This window comes from Typha angustifolia, chromosome 2 (genome assembly GCF_048772165.1).
Source record: "Typha angustifolia cultivar Huaian chromosome 2, ASM4877216v1, whole genome shotgun sequence".
NCBI lineage: Eukaryota > Viridiplantae > Streptophyta > Magnoliopsida > Poales > Typhaceae > Typha > Typha angustifolia.
Window position 1 is genome coordinate 6,550,198 of NC_133240.1, and position 19,760 is coordinate 6,569,957.

A 19,760-nucleotide genomic window follows, 5' to 3' on the forward strand; every position below is an offset into this window, starting at 1 on the left:
GTTTTACATATTAAACATTAAAAAAAATTAAATATGCGCTAATCCTCATATTTCCTATAGTCATTAGTATAGTTTCATCGGTAACTAGCAATTTCATGAACAAAATGAAGTTTGGGATTAAGTAATCATAAGCGATTGACAGGCATTTTGCATTGCAATCAGAAGGAGCGTTCCAACGGCCACAAGAGCGTTTAAACAAGAAATTAAAAAAACCATTTGATTCCGATTTGAACGTCTACATGATGAATTTTTTATAAAGTAACAATGTTACTCGTTCGAATGCGTTCGAACGATCATAAGTTCTAAGTTACTTATTGTATCACATTAGAACAGCACAAGAGGTTGCGATAAGCATTCTAATGCCTAATTGAGTAGTTCAAATGCCTGATGTATTAAAGAAAGTTTTGGAACTGTTTATGTAAAAGTTTGAAAGTTTGAATTAAAAAGATTTGCATGAGATTTTGGGTCAATGAATTATGAAGCTATTTTTATTAGGCCCAAGTCTTATTGGAAGAAGGTTTCTACACCTATATAAGCAGGATGAAGCTATTGTGATTGGCAATAACTTATAGAGATCTCATTTACAAAAAAAATAGACCCTAGAAACTTTATTGAGTAGAGGAGATTATATTTTGTCTAAGATCAATTGGAGGCACTACTTAATAATCATCTACATTAACGTCACAAGCTCCGATTTACTTGTGGAGTATGAATATTCTTATAAAATAAGTGGTGTAATAACTAAACAGCAACTTAACTTGCTCTGGCATACTAATTCGTTATTTTCTCTCATTTTATTCCAATACAACTTTTAAAAATTAATTTAATAATAGCTTAAAATTACTATATTTTCCCTAAATTAAACGATACATAATTACTACTATTGCTTTACATTTACTTAAATATATTTTCTTTACCAATTCCTAGTAAAATTTCACTATTATTTATTACTTTAATATTAACTTTATGCCACATTAAGTATAATTATTACTCAATATAGAATAGCTTATATTAATATTATCTCTCTTCTTGAATTAAAAATTAAAATACTTCTTATAAAATTAGCCTTAGTCTACGAGGGAACAAGGCCCAAGGGATAACGAGGTGTGGGCTTTTGTCACCCAGTAGATTCTAATATGAATTATTGATCTAGTTCACAGGGAGTAATTCATCTGGGGTCTAGCGAGCAAGAACTTTAATCACTGGGCTGTGGAAGTAAATTTTACAATGTCCTTTGGCAAGAGATGGACATAGAGCTAATAGAGTTCAGACACAGGTCTTGATATACCAAACAGATGATAGATTCTCAAAAAAATCCACAAGAATTTAGCTATGACACACTTGTCTCAAAATCTCCTGTCAATTTATCATGTTCACTAACAACAAACATGCATAATTATGTACCGGTACCGGGCAAGACAATCCTTGATAAGTTGGATTTCACCGTGTTGAAAAGGATAGATAATGCAACGAAACATGAAACAATGCTGCTCAACGAAAAGAAATCAAATGGTAAATGATCGGCAGAAAGAAGTTCGTCAAAGGACACACACACACACACACCAGGCAATACATCTCTTCTGAGTAACACTAGTAAACAAGCACAAGTCTAACCTGCTACTTAGATATGTACAAACACATATATGTATAGCAAGAAACATAAAGGACGATGGTCGTAAATGTATTTCCCCGTGAGCCAACCTCTTCTTTCCGAAAACACAACTGCTTCAAGTGTCACAGCTCCAACTTGATGTAGGTACACAGTTAAGATAGTGGCACCAATGGCAATGATCATTCCCATTTTTGCCTTTGAAAAGCATGACTAAAGCAACCGTGAAGCTGCACACGGAAGAGAAATTGCTTAGTTTTCCTTTTTTTTCATGGCAAACCAACAAAGGGAATGGAGAGGACTGCATCTGATGGAAGCATCAAATGTACGACGAGAAGAATTCAACAAAACCATGGTATAAACAATAAAATGATGTTGTGACAACACATTCAATTTGCACAAATTTAGGATGTGAATAGAGTATGAGCATGTTATAGAAGCTATTTATATCGATAGGAAACTTTACCCAGCTATTAGCAGCAGAAGTGCAACAACCCAGAAAATATATTGGTATGCCTTATACTTGGATCTCACTTGACTAGAAGGGGTGAGGTCGTGGCGTCCCATCCAACCAAACTGGGGCCTCGCCAACAACACAAAGCCCAGAAGAAAACCTGTTGCAAATCCTCCTATATGGGCAAAATTATCAACATGTGGAAGTATTCCGATGGCCAAGTTGATCGCAATGATGAACAAAATAGATAACAGAGCTGCAGCCTGCAAAAGCGAACCAATGTGATAAGTGACAGATCTACAAACAGATAGGAATCAAACCTAAGCAAAGAACAGGAACAGCTTCTCCTCACCCTGTTGGAATAGATTGACCAGTTTGTAATAAGTTCTGAGAGCATGGATCCCAGTAGCCCAAATAAAGCACCAGAAGCGCCAACAGAAACGCTATTTCTTAAGAGGAGAGATGACAGGACACTGCCACCAAACCCTGAGAGCAGATATATGAGCCCAATACGCACTGCTTGGCAAGAGAAAAGATGGTGAGTCTACATAAAACTAGGTCGCAAGAACCATACATGAATACTGTTAATCAGACGACAACAAATAAATTCAAGGGGAATGTAACTTAGGTGGTCTAAAACATCTGCGTTGATTAGACATAAACCATTCACATATACATCTTCAGATAAAATTAGCTCAGGGAAAAATTTGAACATAAAATGATGATCTAAAATAAATCTGATAATTAAGAAACTTATTTCTTGCAAATAATAGCTGATGACAGAAACTTGAGTAGATGGGGAGATTAATTGTTCAGATAAATCTGCATGGAAGGTACTCAATAATATACTTGATCTTCAGGCATTTATTATAGCAAATCAGGTTCTTCATTGTGGCAAGATTTTTGGGTTTCTTGTATGAGAGTCAAAAGCATCCTCTGATGATACATCAATTAAGAACAATTAAGCATTTCTTTAGCAAATTAACAGAAAAGAAAATTGGACAATTCGGGTATCCATTGTTAGATTAACTTCAACGAGGCTAAAAACAAAGCTTACCAAACCCAAATTGCTGTTCAAGGCGGATTCCAATGAAAATTAGGCTTAGCATATTCACCAGCAAGTGGATAACACCTACGTGGAGCCAAATACAGGTAATAAGCCTCCATCCTTGGTGCTGATTGACTACTTTGTTCCACTCAAGAGCTCCCATCTTTTCTAATCTGCAAAAGGAAAGAGAAAATAAAGATAATTAAACCCATCAATGGGACCTAAGTTCAATTGCAACAACTCTCTTGCCATCCCCATAAATAAATGCCAAAGAATAGGCCCACAACAGAATATGAAGAATACCAAACATTAAGCCCACAGCAGAATATGGAAAATTGGTACAGAAAGCAAGTGTCCCATCACCTCATTCACTCAGAAGCAAGAATTTCATTACAAGGAAACAAGTAATTATCAGATGTAACGAAAACATGAAAAAAAAAAAGAAACATATGAATTTGTTATGTCAGTCTATAAATTTGTTAGTCCAATGAAGAAGGAAGGTTCCTTCAAAATTAGTCCTGGGAAATATTGTAATAAGGACTATTTGCTAATCTTTGATCTTGGTACAAGGAAAACAGGATGTGCTGAGGTATGTCTTGCCCAGGTAGGTCAAGAGTCATTCAACCAACATGAGAACCAATACAGCAGCAGATCAGCCTCCTTGCAGTCCCCACCTCACCTTCCATTTGTCTGAATTGAAATACTTTTTCTTTTTTACGCAAAAAGTTATTGGTAGGAAAGATGATTAACCATCTCATACCTTCCCTTTTGTCTGGATGGGAATACCTTTTCTTTTTTGTACAAAAACTTATAGTAGGAAAGATGATTACTATCTCATTTCTACTTTGACTAAGAAATGTTCATAATTGTGCCCAACTAGTACTCCCCAAATAATAGACAAAATAAGTCCAACTTAAATATGTCTTGGTACAGATGCAACCCCTCAAAATATGATAAGTCTCATGACATAAACCATAGCAGATTAAGAAAGCAAAATTCTAGCAAGTCATGCAATACTACAATTCCAAAATAATTTAGTCCAGTATCTAGTGGAGCTATGGCTCCTTAAACCAGGTTATTCCCATGAAAACTTCCGAGATAGAAGTACTAAGAACTTTCATTTCCTATGAACCCTTCCTTTGCCCCCATGCTTAACCTTAAAAAACAACAAACAACAAGACTTAGCTGCAAGAGGAAAAACAGATTGAACTGCCGGCTGCTAGCAAACTCAAACGGACGGACAATATTGTGATGAACATCTATAAGATTTCGCATACAATCAACAATCTCTCATTAGCAGAAATTTTCCACAACAAATGTAGTTTCATATAAATCTTCTAGATTATCTTCCAGTTAGAAGCTTGCCCAATATATCCAAGAGTGCTATTAATCCTAAATCAGGCAATTCCTATCAAAACTTCAGAGATCCAGTTATTACCCAAGATGAACTTAATTTCCTAACACTAAGTCTCCATCAAACTTGCAGAACAACTACCAACAGGATCCAAGGAGGCGAACAAAATGGAAGTCTAACACTACCAAATATAACGCTAGCACCGGGAGCCAAATGCCTGTATCACTTTAATCACACCGACCAAAAAAAATATTACATAAAAATGAATAATTCATAAAACTAACACCTACCAACATTAAACAGAAAGAACAAAAGAGAAGAAAAAAGAAAAAGCCAGAGAGAAAGTGTGAGCAGGGAAGAGGAGAAAAGGAAATCGCCCTTATCACTTTTCTCTTATTCCCCTCCTCAAAGTAAAACTTTTACCTTTTTCCCCTACAAAAACAAACGAGTAACCAAACTTGTTCCAAATCTAAAATCTCCAACCGATAAGAAGAATACGAAAACTACTACGATTCGGGGGGATTGCAGAATCATGCTTCTAATGCGATAAAAGTGCGAACTTAATGACAAATTTCATTCAATTCGACACAAAAGGAGCAAAACAACTAAAAAAGACATGATCACGAAATGGGTCACAGCAAAGCATAACATACGTGGATGCCGAAGGACCAAGGAGCGGATTCTCGCGAAGGGGCTGGAACGAGAAGCGATGAAGGAACCTGGCAACGCACGACCCAGCCGAATTGAAGTGGTCGGGGCAATTGTTGACATACATCTCCACCACAAACACCGCCACGCTCGCCACCACGATCACCGGCACCAACCAAGACCTCCACCTCCTCTCCTCCAACTCCTCCGCCTCGTAATACGCGCCGCCTCCCCCCACTCTGCCGCCTCTTCCCTTCCCACCAACGCCGCCCGTCTCGGCATCGACGCTCGCCATCCCCGCCGCTCTTCGCCTCTCCCACAATGGTTGTTGCGTCTTCCTCTGGTTACAACTATATATGGGGCAATTGGGTGAATGGGTTATAGGTTGGATTTGCTTGGCTTACAAGGAGGACGGCCGGTTCGGTGAAAGGAATGATGAGAGAGAGAAAGAGAGTATATAGTAGTAGCTCGTTGCTTAGTTGATGGAGTTGTTCGCACAGAGGAGAGATGTTTGTTGAAGAATACAGAATAAAGATAAATATATAAATAACACCCTGCACTTTGCATTTATTAGTTTTTTCTATTCTAAAATTAATGTATGTTAAGGAGGTAAATATCTACGACATAATAACTACAAAACACGAGGTGTTATCTATAAATTTCTGGGGAAAATGGTTCTTCTGGTGGAGTCGTTAGCGAGAGAGCCGTGCACAGGCGGTTGGTGTCGTGCTGTCGTGGCGACGAGTGGTTCTGGTAAATAGAGGATCGTCTGCAGCCACGAGGTGTAGGGTTTTTTCTACAGTTGGAAACTTGGCTACTTGTGATTGGATTTCAAGTATCGACTGTGGAATTCCTCCTGCAGTTGGAAACGCAGATGATCTGCTTCCATCGAATACACGCTTTAGTTACTACTAATCACGTTCGTTTTATCTTTTCTTTTTCTTTGGTGAAGTCCGTAGATAGATTAGTAAGTTGACTACAAGCTATTTGACTTTTTTTCTACTGGTAAGCTTACGTCAATGCTCCAATAACCTTATTAAATTCAATTAGAATAAAAATAGTTGCACTTATATTATAAAAAAATATTTGAAATGTCTATTACGTTAGTTATTTATTAGATTTTTTTAATCAATTTGAGAGCACCAAAGTGTTAATTAACTTTTTAAAATATCTATAAAATATAGATCTTATCTTCTTTGTTTTACGGTAGTGTTTTGTGCGTGCATAATTTTAAAATTAGATAGAGTTTATATGTAGAGTATGATAGTTTATGAATAACTTTTTTTTTTATCATTCATGAGCTCAAAGGCTAGAATGGGCTGGACAAAGGGCCAATCATTCTTAGATACAGAGGCACTTTAGGTCTCACCGAGCTTTTTCTAGATGTCTAGTTTAGGTTTCAAGTCATATGCATCACCGAATAATTGTTTCGAATCAAACACCACCAAGACATGTTCTAAGCTATTGCATTGCCAAGCTGTTCTTCCAAGCTAACCACATTGTCGAGCCATCAACTGAATGGAATCAAGCCACCAAACCATCAACCACCAAATAATTTCTCCACAATATTGTTTAGTTTTATGAATTACTATTTGCTATGCACCAATTAAACAAAACCCAAGTGAATAAGTAATGATCTGGTACAAGGTAATTTTGATCTTTATTGCATTCTAGTTAAGATATTTAGATGTAGTTTATCTCCTAAACCTAGTTAGCTATCCTTTGTTTAAAAAAAAACTTCAATAAGGTAGCTTAATTCGGTTAGGAATTTATCGTATTTGATTATAAACTAGTTTACTAGTGTCCTGATTATACTTGATATGATATTAAAATTAGTAAAATAAGTGGATACTTTTATCAAATAATTAAAATATTTTTTAAGGCAAATACTTCAATACTCCTTTAAAAATTATAATCTTAATCTAACGACTATAATAACCAGTTTTCATACTAAGTACCGGTTCCAAAACCACATTATGTAAAAAAAAAAAACAGGAGGTCGGCAGGCATATTTGTTAAAAAGATTTAATTATATGTGCCTAACTTCCGGATTATACATTCTTTTCTTCAGTTAAGATATCTCTCTTAGATATGATTATGCCTTAATTATATAAGATATTATTTAATACTAAATAATTTAAATTTGATCATTCGGAGATGGACTTTAATTTAAATATGCTTCTCTATTTTTATCTCTTCTTAACTTTAATTTAAAATAATCTTAAAGTAATCACAGATATATGTAAATAAAAAAAATTAAAGAGATAATATTTAATTAAACTTTCATTGAGCTAATTATAAAAAGACATCAATACATTTATTCTGATATATACATTACTTGCAGTTAAGAATATATACGTCTTTCATAAAATAAAATATTAAAATAATATAATTATAAAAAAATAATGTGCAAGTTAATATATTTGAAAAATAATTATATTTGTATTATACTTTCGAGAATTTTAACTATTAAATCTTCGTTAAATCAATTAATAAATAATTAATTCTACGGTAAGCGAGGATCGCTTTTTTTTTTAATGAAAGAATGATAAGAGGCCGATGGAAGGAATGATTATAATGATAGTTAGTTGTATGATATTATTTATTTTTAGTTCTTTGTACGTAAATATTTGTGAGATTTGGTTAAATAATTAATGTCTTTTCAAGAGTGAAATGTCGGATCCTAACTGCCACACCCAAATCCAAACCTTACACCGAACTATTGGTCAATGGTCATAGGCATCCGTGATCAGATGTCATAATAATTTTCCACATGAGAGCGAAAGATGAGATGAGTGCATTATTTGGTTGGTTGGGAATTGGGATTAAAGTGTTTTTGACCAAACTATATATATATATATATATTTTAACAAATTATCTCTTAAAATTTATTATCAAATAAAGTCTAATTTATTGTAGTCCTAATAAAAATACTAAACTAATCAATATTAATTAGTTCAGCATATTTATTATTAGGTAATTTTTTTCTTAATTATTGAAAGATTAATTTTAAAAAACTTATATGCATAAAATGCTGAACTAATTAGTATTATAGGATTAGTGCATTTACTTAAAGATGAAACACTGATTAGTTCGACGTTTTTATTAGAACTATAATAAATTAGATTATATTTAGTAATAAATTTGAGAAGTAATCTATTTTGATAAAAATAAATTAGAAGTATATCTCGTATTTGTTTAGAAGTACGTAAATAGATTTATTGTCACTATTTTTATAATTTTTCAAATTATATGGATATACAAATATTAATTAGGATACTATTTTGTTTAACTTATATATGTATAAGCTTAGATTATCAGGATATCAATACGAATTCCAATACTAAGATAGAAAAATAACTCAAAAGAAATAGAACTGGATCGGATTCAACCCATTTTGAACCCTATCTACCTCTCTTTTAAGATAATTCTCCTGGGAAACATGGTAAATTTCCATCTGCACCCTGTACTCCTACATCCCCAGCTTTGATCAACTCATTTCTAGTAAAAGAAGAAACTCCCTCCACCAAGTTTTGATTAAGCTAAAACTAAACTATTCCATGCAAGGGAAAAACTTAAACTAGTAAATCACTAATCAGCTACTCTAGTAATTGATTAAAAAAAAAGGGAAGTAAATAAAATGTGCAATCAAGTATTTGGTTTTTATCCACACATTTTGCTGCTATGCCTGCAATATATGATTTCTGAGAAATTAAGGCAGAGAATTTATATAAACATTCAGGAGCAATTCCCAAAGAGAAAATGAATACAATTGATACTATCATAAAACCACCACTAACTGAAAACCATCAATTGTTTCAGGCACAAAAAAGAACAGAATAAACTATTTGAGCCAAAATTACAGCAGTACTGACTCACACTGGAGACCAGGGATTTGCCTTCCCACAAGTTACTGTGGAGGATCTAACAGTGTATGCTCAAAGACAAACCAAAATTTAACTATCTAAAAACTTCAATACCTCAAAGATCATCAAAATAATCCTTTCCAAGTACAACAAAAGCCAAACAGATTACTTGTCAAATTAATGTTAAATTTCAAGTCTGCGTTACAACCAAGGAAATAGGTATCAAACTAACTTAAAGCTGAATTAATTGAAAAACTTGTGCTCCGCATTTCCTATTACTGCTCCTGCAAACATTAGGAACTAACGTTTTCCTCCGCCACCTCCCAATTTAGGGCCTTTTGGTGCTGCCCCCTTGGGCATGCCCTTCGCCTGAGTCTTTTGTGTCTTTGCCATAATTTCTGCCTTCTTTGCCTTCTTCTCGTCCTTGGTTTTCTTGATTCTCTCTTTAATTTCACTGGAAAAATAGAAATTTTGTTTCTTATGAATAACTCTGAGGATAAAAAATGCAGTTTTCCTTCTAGCGGGAATATACAAACTACAAATGGGTTGTTGAAACACAACAAAATACAAACAATAATGTAATGGGCTGGGATCCAACCTCACAATCATGCAAGCAATGCACCTGCCAACATGCTAGATCAGGTAATAAGCCTAACGAACATCTTCTGGGTAATCACCAGCCCCCAAGGTAGTCTAGTGAATGTGCTTTGCTTAATGTGATATCAATGTTCTTTGCTTGAGGTGAAGTAAATAAAACCAAAACAAGGGTTGAATTTTGGGTTCATTGCATGTGTCCCCTCAAAAGTCCCTTACTTGCATGTATGCCCCCCTCCCCCTACATTTGGTATTTGCATGCATACCCCATAAAAACCTTTGGTTTTTGCATGAATACCGCCAAAGTTCTCCTGTGGATGAATATCTTCAAAACTAAAAATCAAAATACAAATTATCTAGACAAAATACCTTAATTTATTTTGCATGTATAACTTTCAGTCAAGGGCATTTCTGCCTTTCATTGTTAAATAGTTCAAATTTTAAGTCCAAGTTGTCCAATAAAGTAGCATGTAACAGTTTCAACTTTCAAGGTTTCTATGCAGTATACAGGCAAGCAAATATGATTGCTAAAAAGGGTATATATTCAAATAAGGCTTTTGAGAAGTATATTACATGCAAAATGCCCTTGGAATTTTTTCAAAAACATACCGAAGAGCAGCTTCTCTAGCAGCATCCCGAACTTCTGCCTTCTCAGTTCTTTTCTTTTGAATCACCTCCAAAGTAGCGCCAACTATCGACCTAGAATAAGGTTTTTTGGTGGTTCGACGCCTCTTTTTGACAGCCTCAGCATGAATATCCTGGAATTAGATCCAAAAATAAGTATGTAAGAGACAAAATCAACAGATTGAAGCATTTGGTATGATGCATTAACTAAGTTCAAAATAGATAGTAAAAGGGAGGGAGAATTACCTTTTTATGCTGCTTCCTGTACATGGCAGTCCATGTAAGCTTTGCAGGTTTGAGTCTGTTATGGAAGTACCTCTTGCATTTTGAATTGGCAAATAGGAAGACCTACAACGAACAGAAAATATGCATTACAAACAGCCAGAGCTAATTTCCTTTGAAGCTAACAAGCTTACAACAATATATCACTTCATCAGATGCAAAACAAGGAAAGATAAGTTATAGAATACAAACTTACGCTAGGGCCATTTACAAGAAAAGTGCCTACTGTCACAAAAATCTAATTTACCTGAGAATCTGCACGCACAAATCTGATACCCTTTCCAGGGTATATCTTAGCACCACTGAAGCGGCAAAGTTCAGTCCTGCAGAGTGATAAGAAATCAAAAGATATGTCAGTATTTCCTATCACATAGAGCCCTAAAAAAAATCCTAAGGTCCTTAACAGTCTTCAAGAATAAACTAGACAATTCAAAACCTCCTTGTTCGCAACTCGTCCTACATTAATCTACCCTTCTTATTATCCTTTAATTAAAGGCGGGAATAGGCGGAAAAAGATATCTATGTAATATGCTGCAACAATAAACTTCTTAAAGGACATTCTATAATCAAATACATGTAATATGCATTTCTCTTTCTAAAATAGCAACTTATTTATTATGAAAAAGTATAATGTATATAGATATGACCCTTAACCATACATGGTGCATCAAAACATCAAACCTAGGATCATATATTAGTGTGACAGGAACACTTGCCTCCTTGCATCCAAGTTATTTAGGTTCTAGACATGGACATAGCCTCTCAAGCTATGGGGCCATGGCTGCCGAGTTGTGCCAGCATCTTGCCCTCCCCATACCCCGCATTGGCAAAAGCCTTATAAACAATGTTGCCCTTATAATTATATTAGATTTTTCACCATGAAATATCTAGAACATAGTTGACCAAATTAGGCCACACTGCATAGCACGATTCAATATGAGATTTTGATTAGGAAGAGCACAACTCATATGGCCTGGTAGTGCGTAAATGTGTCAAAATAGCACGTACTATGGCGCACCCTTAAAACCGACTAGTATTGCCAACTGTAATGGCACAAGAATCCTTAACTAAACTACGTTTAAAAATTTACCTAATACCCTATTTGGATGGAGAGAATAACACTCATCCGAATTACTACCTTAATATATTCACCATAGGAAGGATTTACTTACTCGAATACCCAGCTTTACCTAGGACAAACTGCAACAATTTCACAAGGAAAGATATTGAGTTATTAATTTAATATGTCCTCCAAGTAAAGATCACACTCATCTTCCACGATACTCAGATCACTCACACGGATACCCAGCTTCACATAGGACAAACTGTAACAATCTCAACTGGAACAAATTGCCACAATGACATCTACTAGTTACATTAGATTATATCGCTTCACCCCTTAAAACATTTCTACTGGGTAAACTTTCAGGACGGTTCTTGGATTCGCATAGACGCAGAGCAAACAGACCCGAAAGAAATCGACATATATCGTTAAAAATCCACGGAAAATCAAAACAAAATAGATTCTTTCAATCCACGAGACTTATATTAGAATGAGAATTAATTAGAGGAAGAAAGAAATATAGAAAGAGTACTTGAGAACCATCGCTGCCGCTGTTTCACCACCCTCCTGGAAACCCTAGTACGAATTAGGAACCCTGATAAATAATACTTGTTTCGAATAAAATGACATTAATACCCTTCTTCTGACCAGATCAGCGAAATTAAATCCCGATCCGGATGATTTATTTTTTAATAAGGAAATTTATCCAAAACACCATATATTTACTTTTATTATAACTTACATTTTATTATATAAATATTTATGTTTTTTAAAAATAACTTTATGCATAATATTTTAAATATAAATTATCTACATCTATAAGTTTACTCATATTTTATTAATTAAAAGTTAAAATATAATAATTATCTAAAATAAGTTTATGTAAAATTTTATGTTTGATTACTAATTATAAATAAATATATTAATTTTACTAAAAATCTTGTTTAGAAAATATGCATAATTTTATCACATATTCTATAAGATTTTGTACATATCCGATATTTAATTTATTTTATATAAGATTCGATCAAAATATATATAAATAAGTATTTGATTGTAAAAATTATTTAAAGAAATCTTAATTTATGAATAAATATTTCTCATACACACGAAACCAAATGCCCCATGTCTTAAAACATTTAGAGTTAACTTTAACAATAGTAAATCATTTTGGTTTGAGACTAAACTCTAAATTATATTAGCCGATCTAAATTTTTAGTCTTAGTTTAGCTATCTCGAACTAGGCTAAGATAATTTAATGTTTAATTCTAAATTAGGCTAAAAAAGTATTGATTTTAGAGCTAAACGAATGATATGTAAATTTCATGAGCGAAAAATACCCTTTCATGCGATGATAATGATCATTATTATAATATTCATATTATATACGGTGTATTACAATATACTATATACTAATATTATATTATATTATTATCATATAAGTAGTAAAATACCCATCACACCTACTTCAGTGCATCCATGGGCTAATTAGAGCAAAGGCTGGCCCAATAATTTTGGAGCCCAGAAGAGTTTGGGCTTCAGCTAGGCTTTGGGCTTGATTGTGCTGTGGGTAATTTTATCTTTTGCCTTGTTACAAACCTAAAGAGATAAAATTATTTATATGTAAGTGAACTTATGCCGTCTCGATTAAATTATAAACAACTATTAAGGAAAGTCGAACTCCAAGCACTCAGTAAGAAACTAGATGTCTCAAATGAGTCTCCCAAGGTTGTTATCTTTTGTTATTATCCGTGTAGGAATATTGATTCTGAGACCAAATAATTTTCACTTAAACCGGGTTAACTCGTTCTTCTAAATACTTTGGAAACTCGTCTATTAATCTAATAAGTATGAAAAATAGACCTATTTGCATAAGTTGTAATTTGCCCCTTATTTTTCTTTATAATTCTCGTTTAACACGCTGACGTTATTTTGACTAACTGATGTCGATCAAATTACTAAAATACCATCGCCTTTTTTTCTTCTCTTTGCTCATTCTTTGAAAAAGACACGAGTAATTTAAGTATTTATAAATTATTTTAAATATTATAATAAAATATCTCTTTTGCCGGTACATATAAATTAACAAATTATATTAAATAAAAATAAAATTATAAAATAGATAAAATATAGGGTGTGATTTATAAAAATTACTAAACGGTAAATAAATAAACTTAGTAATAATTCCTCATGGTGGTGGGTGGGTGGGATATGACATATACTTCACTGAAAGTCTTTATACGTATCCCGCAAGTCTTCGTCAAACCCGATTAAGATGGCGGCCTGTCATTTGACACATTTGATTGAGGATTGTCTCTGGGCGACAAATTGATCGTTCAAATGTGAGATATATTCATTTCTCCAAGGTACCTTCCTTAGTTACCTAACAGTCTAAATTTTTGAATATACTTGTAGCAAAGCTTGTCTTTTAACTAAGTTATAATTTATAAACTATATTTTTACTATTTATAAATTGAGCTATATTTGAACAGATAGTTAAACTTAACTGAATCTCTGGATTAAGTTAATTATACTAGAAAATTACGAAAATATCCACAACCAAGTCATACTGATAGTATTTTAGTTATTCTACAAATAAAATATCTCTACTTAATTGAATATTCTCACGGTGTTAGTCCAGATCTATCACGGTATATTTTCTAGAAAGTACATATTTACTAAATTACAGGGCTTTGTAAAAAGCAGAGTGTTATATATAAATTTCTTTTTATTTTAAGAGATCATGAATTTAAATTCTATCATTTATTTTGATGTGATTCATGCTTAACTTTGTCCGACGCTCTTAACTTATGATTTTGAGTTCATAAATTATATGGGTTTTATATTTTAAAGAGATAATTGTACTGATCCTAAATATGAAAAACATTTGAAATGTCCTTTTTATTAGTTTAGTTATCCGTTGAATTTTTCTATTATAAAATGATATGCAAGTGTCACGTGATCTATGTTAGGTCGTTTACACTCTATTTAATCTTCAGTATAGACAAAAGAAAGACATAAAAGTTTAGACTAAAATAGTCGCTCTAATATTTTCTATTAACACTTTCGATAATAATGAACGGGTGCAGGTCTTAGTGTAGTTATCCATATTGTAAACAACAGAGAGGTCCGGAGGTGTTGAGACAGAGATCTATATTAACTTACCGACTTCAAAAGAAATTTAAGCTGTTAGAGAACGACGGCCAATTATGGAGCACAATATTGATGATTAACAGATGGTTTTTAATCAAATTCCTATCTTTTTTTTTACCTCATTACAATACAAGCAGCCAAATATTTGGGTTGCAGAAAATTCCAGGGAGGGGGGCGGCTGTGGAGCATCTAACTCTCAATTCATCTCCTCTCTAAAAGAAGAAAAAAGAAAAGAGAAAAAAAGTCTCAAGCATGATTGTATTGTTTGAAAGGGACTAATCTGTCAAAGTTTTCAAACGTCAGAGCCTTCCTAGTCCTTGGTTTTATCCCCAAGGATAAACGAACGCCTTTTTTAATATGCTAATAAGACAAGCATTCCCTTTCTGTGAAGCCTTTATTTATATTTCTTTCAATAAAAATTTACAAATAGCACCCACAATTTTGACTATATTGTAAATAAAATCCTATCTCTCTCTCTTTTTTTTTTAAAGAATCACTATTTAAATTTATTTATAAATATAATCAAAGATTGGATGTTTAAATATTTTTTTCTTATATTTTTGGATAATTACTTATAATTCTTTTTAAATTTAAAATTGGGTTACAGGTGATACCGAAAATAAATATTTGAGATATTTTTATTGATTTATAAAAGAAAATTCAAAGAGAAGAGCTATTATTATTATTATTTCTTTGAAATCTCTTTCAATGTATTTTGCTCTAAAATACAAAGGTAAATAAACGATTCAAGTGAAACTTGAGTTACTCATGGTATTAATAATTTGAATAAAAGGAAATTCAAAGAGAGTAACTATTATTATAGTTTTCTTTGAAATCTCTTTCATGCTATCTTTTGAGTTCTTCTTTGTCGTTGGTAGACGTCTCTCTCTCTCTCCCTCTTTCTTCCCGGAAAACAAGGCTATGACTCCTCCCAGAATTTTGATGGTGTGTTGGTTGTTGGGTCGAAGTCATTTGATCCAATATATATATATATATATATATATATATATGAATCGACCAGCTAAAAGCTTTTATTAAAAGAAATTATTCATCGACGACTAACTATTTTCTTGCATTCACATCTTAGGGTTTAAGGTTTGATGGGAGAGAAGAAGATCTGGGAATTATGACCTCATTCCATCAATCATCTTATGCCCCTCTGGTGGATTTTTTTTGATAAATTTAATTGAAGATAACTTCTCTCTGGTCCACACTATGTTATTATTGTGCATAGTCAATCCTAAACTAAAAATTAAAATAGTGTTCCATACATATATATATATATATATATATAGTGTAATTTAAATGTTGTAGGGTAGTTTGGTTATTTTATAATATATTTATGATGAAAAGTATTAGAGCTAATAAAAAATATTAGGGGAAACAAGTGCCTAAGTCTACGTATTAGTTGATACTGTGTATATAGGATTACATCTTTTTCTTTATTAATACATTTTTATGTCGGTCATGGGATAGACCGAATAAAAGGATTAATTTTTCTCCACGTATAGGTTGAACTACTATTTCTTTTTTCTTTTTCTGTTAGATGATGAGCTCGTAAACTAATTCAACAAAGAATTAGCTCTCCCTGATAGATATAGGTTAGACAATAGTGCTCCGACAGAATATTCAGCGAATATCAATTCTAATGGTCATAGGGGCCACTATTACAAATTGGTACGATTTAACTATTAGACTATAGTGATAACTTGCTGGATAACTAAATTGGTTCTAAGAAAAGAAGAAAAAAAATTTCATAACGAGCACCCCACGTGTTCCGTCATGAATCACCTTTTACATTCGAGGCAATAATTGAACCCCCACGATCCTTATTGATAATTGGTTAATAGGATCCAATACTAATCGACCTCATTAGGATTTCATTTTAAGTGTAGATTTGATAGAGATTAACTCGTGCGGATCAATCGAGTACAACGTATAATGTGCACCAACACATTGACCGCATGCATCAGAAAATACATGAGGATCGTAAGATTTAAACAATTGCAATCGATGCATTGGCATATATGGGATGAAACGTAGATACATAGAATTCCAATCTTGTCATCTTCCCTGGCATTGACCTTTTGTATTTCTTTTTCTTTCTTTTATTGCTTTGATTATCTCTAAGTACTTTCAAGTGTTTTCAGGAAGCAATTATACCTTAGAATAACTCCATTATTGTCATTTTCTAGAAATAATAGAGTTTGTCACTATGGTTTCCCAATCTCATATCTAAAGTGATTTTGCATTTAGGAAGCTGACTAGGTCAAATACAAGGTCTAGTGTGACATGAGATAGAATATAAGATTGTGATAGGAATTGATAATATAATACTGAATATATTATGATATACAAACCTAAGCTTATGAGTTGAAATATGTTCCACTGCATGCATATAGTTAATCTTAGTATTTTTTAAAATAATGGTTGTATTTGTATTACGACTTGGTTTGGCACATTACGGGCTTAGATAGACTTTACTAAGGGAGTTGTGAATTATTATATAAACCCTAAATCTTATGATCTTTTCATCATTGTTATTAAGTAATCAAAAGTTATATATGCTAGATTGAAAAATTATATACTAAAGAATTAATTATACTTTGAATGAAAAACCGTTCAATATGCTCGTCTTATATATTTTTGTGACACTTTAACTCTCTCGATTACCTAATATTTTTCTCCTTAGCAATATAAACGGCAAACGGCAAACATCAAATTGCATAAAACAGTGTTTTAACATGATATTTCTTAATTAAAAGGTATTGGATTGATTTATATAGTTAAGAAATAAAGTCAATGTGTTATAAAAAAATAAACGAGATAGGTAAAAATAGGCAATAGTTTAATTCTTATGTGCTTTCTTGTCTCCTTGACCTCTTTCTTCATAGACTAACTATGCGATTTAACTGGCCAAATATAAAACCTTTTTCCTTGAATTAATTCCTCTCAGGGTACGTGAAATCATTAGTTTCTTTTGTCTTTCTCTTCTGGATTTCAAGAGATCCGAGAACAATAAACTCTCAGAGTATCCAAAATACGAGAGATGCTATTTTGCTGGCAGTAGACATGAGAGATAATAAGAGAGTGAAAGTCTTTTGATCTAACTCTAAAGAAAGAGCTTTCCTGACCAATTGTTTTGAATTCAACCATGGACACCCTTCATTTCAATTAAGGATGAGACATGGCCACGAGCTACAGTGCAATATGATTGAAACGTCTCCATTAAAACGTTTATATTCTACAATTTTATTATTATTATATTACTTTGCTAAGGTAGGGGGAAGGAAGAGGTCCTTTCATAAGGACAAAGGCTATGATTGAAACTATAAGGTCTCCATAGATTGGGATGTGAGCTGACTAGAGTCAGCATAGCATAGATATATAATATAACTTGTCAATCATTTATGTCATTAGTGAAGTTTTCTATAGCCTTTTATAAGGACATATGATATCCTTCAAAGTCAAATTTTTCTAGAAGTCATCAGAGCTCAATCTAAGTCTACGTATGCTTAGATTTAGAACATTGTGAGATAGTTCAATTCTTATATATGGTGGTAATGCAATAAGTTATTAGAGAATATCGATTTTTATTATTTATATTGTAACACTCTCTCTTTCTCTCTCGTAGCTCGATATATTTTTAATAGTGTGTGCAGATGATAGTAATAGATTAGGTGATTGATCATTCTACAATACCAAAACACAAAGAAAAAAAAAGTAAAACAGGCTAACCAGCGAGGTTTAAACCTATACATCTAAGAAAAAGAATTAGTTCTAATACTATGTTAGGTATGTTAGGTAATCTGTTGGCATAAAATCTTAAATTGTTAGTACATAATTCATGCTTTAATATAAAAGGTTTTATATTAGTACATAAACGGTTTTAATCCTTTAATATATTAGTACATAATTCATACTTTCTATACTTGATTGAAGTAACGTGATCCTTAGGATTGAAATTGATGCATCTTATAATTTAGTATTTGCCATATGTGAAAATTATGCAGTGAAATGAAGGGATGAATGAGATCTGTAAAAAGTAGTACAAATTTACTTACATGTACGTAATATAATAATGAAGAGCCAAACTTTAATTCTCTCAGATGCAACTAAGAAAATAGTACGTGTTCTTTAATAAAATTAAAGTTTATTAATTTTTCCTTCTTTCATATGCACTAGTGAATAGTTATGATTTATAATCTTGTCATCGATAGATTAAATTATTCGTTTATTCATCCTGTTGTCAGTATTACTAATTTTTCTTAATTAACGTACTAGTTTGAAGTTGTTCTATTTTGCTTCTTTTTTCTTCACAGAGGTGAAAACTTAATAGTGTTATATATTTTTTTTATTATCTGAGCACTATGAGATTAGCCAACTTATTAATTTCAGTTTGTAAATAGATTAATAATATAGATCATAATGAATTAATGATGTTGACCATGAAATTTTCAGAGTTTAATGGATTCAAGAGGCTACTTTTCACCTAGAAAAATATACTAACTTGTATTTATATGAATGTATGCATACATGAAGTAGTGAAGATCTAAGCATAAATAGATTTAAATGACTCAATGCAATATAGATTATATGAACCAATTAATTGATCTTAAGTCTTAATTGTTTATTAAATTAATGTATTCAGGAATTATGAATTTTGGCTGTTCTAGTTGTTTGTTGTTCAACAAACATATATGGGTTATAAATAGCTTACTTCAATATACACTATTCATTATTAATTTTGCAACATTTGAGTTAGTACTATTGAGATAGATATTTCTCATCCTTTTAAATGTATTAATGTATGTGTAACATGGATGCTCATGTTATATATGAAAGAAAATCGTTTTAATTTGACAACACTACTAAATGAGTCTTAAAACCACTAGATGAATTCCTCATATCTTAATAAAAATACATGAACTATATTACTAGATTTTTATGATGTAAAGATATTCTCCAAAACAAATTATTGTTGAATGTTTGTAAATTTAGAGATAATTACAGGGATTTTTTAGAGTCTATAAATTATTGGCGACATTAATATTGATCTCCTAAT

At 32.4% G+C, this 19,760-nt stretch overlaps 2 protein-coding genes across 2 annotated transcripts; both read right to left on the bottom strand.

The window, feature by feature from the left end:
* Positions 1-1,488: 1,488 nt before the first annotated feature.
* Positions 1,489-5,613, bottom strand: LOC140768236 (RHOMBOID-like protein 3). Its single transcript, XM_073108442.1, has 5 exons — positions 5,119-5,613; positions 3,121-3,284; positions 2,416-2,579; positions 2,076-2,326; positions 1,489-1,839 (listed from the first exon to the last, which is right to left on the bottom strand). The coding sequence occupies exons 1-5, from the start codon at positions 5,406-5,408 to the stop codon at positions 1,728-1,730; spliced, it is 981 nt and encodes a 326-aa protein (XP_072964543.1). The 5' UTR covers positions 5,409-5,613; the 3' UTR covers positions 1,489-1,727.
* Positions 5,614-9,090: 3,477 nt separating this feature from the next.
* LOC140770950 (large ribosomal subunit protein eL24) lies at positions 9,091-12,154 on the bottom strand. The gene is made up of 5 exons (XM_073112289.1): positions 12,075-12,154; positions 10,727-10,802; positions 10,444-10,545; positions 10,183-10,331; positions 9,091-9,433 (listed from the first exon to the last, which is right to left on the bottom strand). Exons 1-5 carry the CDS (start codon positions 12,083-12,085, stop codon positions 9,280-9,282), a joined length of 492 nt encoding a protein of 163 aa, XP_072968390.1. The 5' UTR covers positions 12,086-12,154; the 3' UTR covers positions 9,091-9,279.
* Between the last annotated feature and the right edge of the window lie 7,606 nt (positions 12,155-19,760).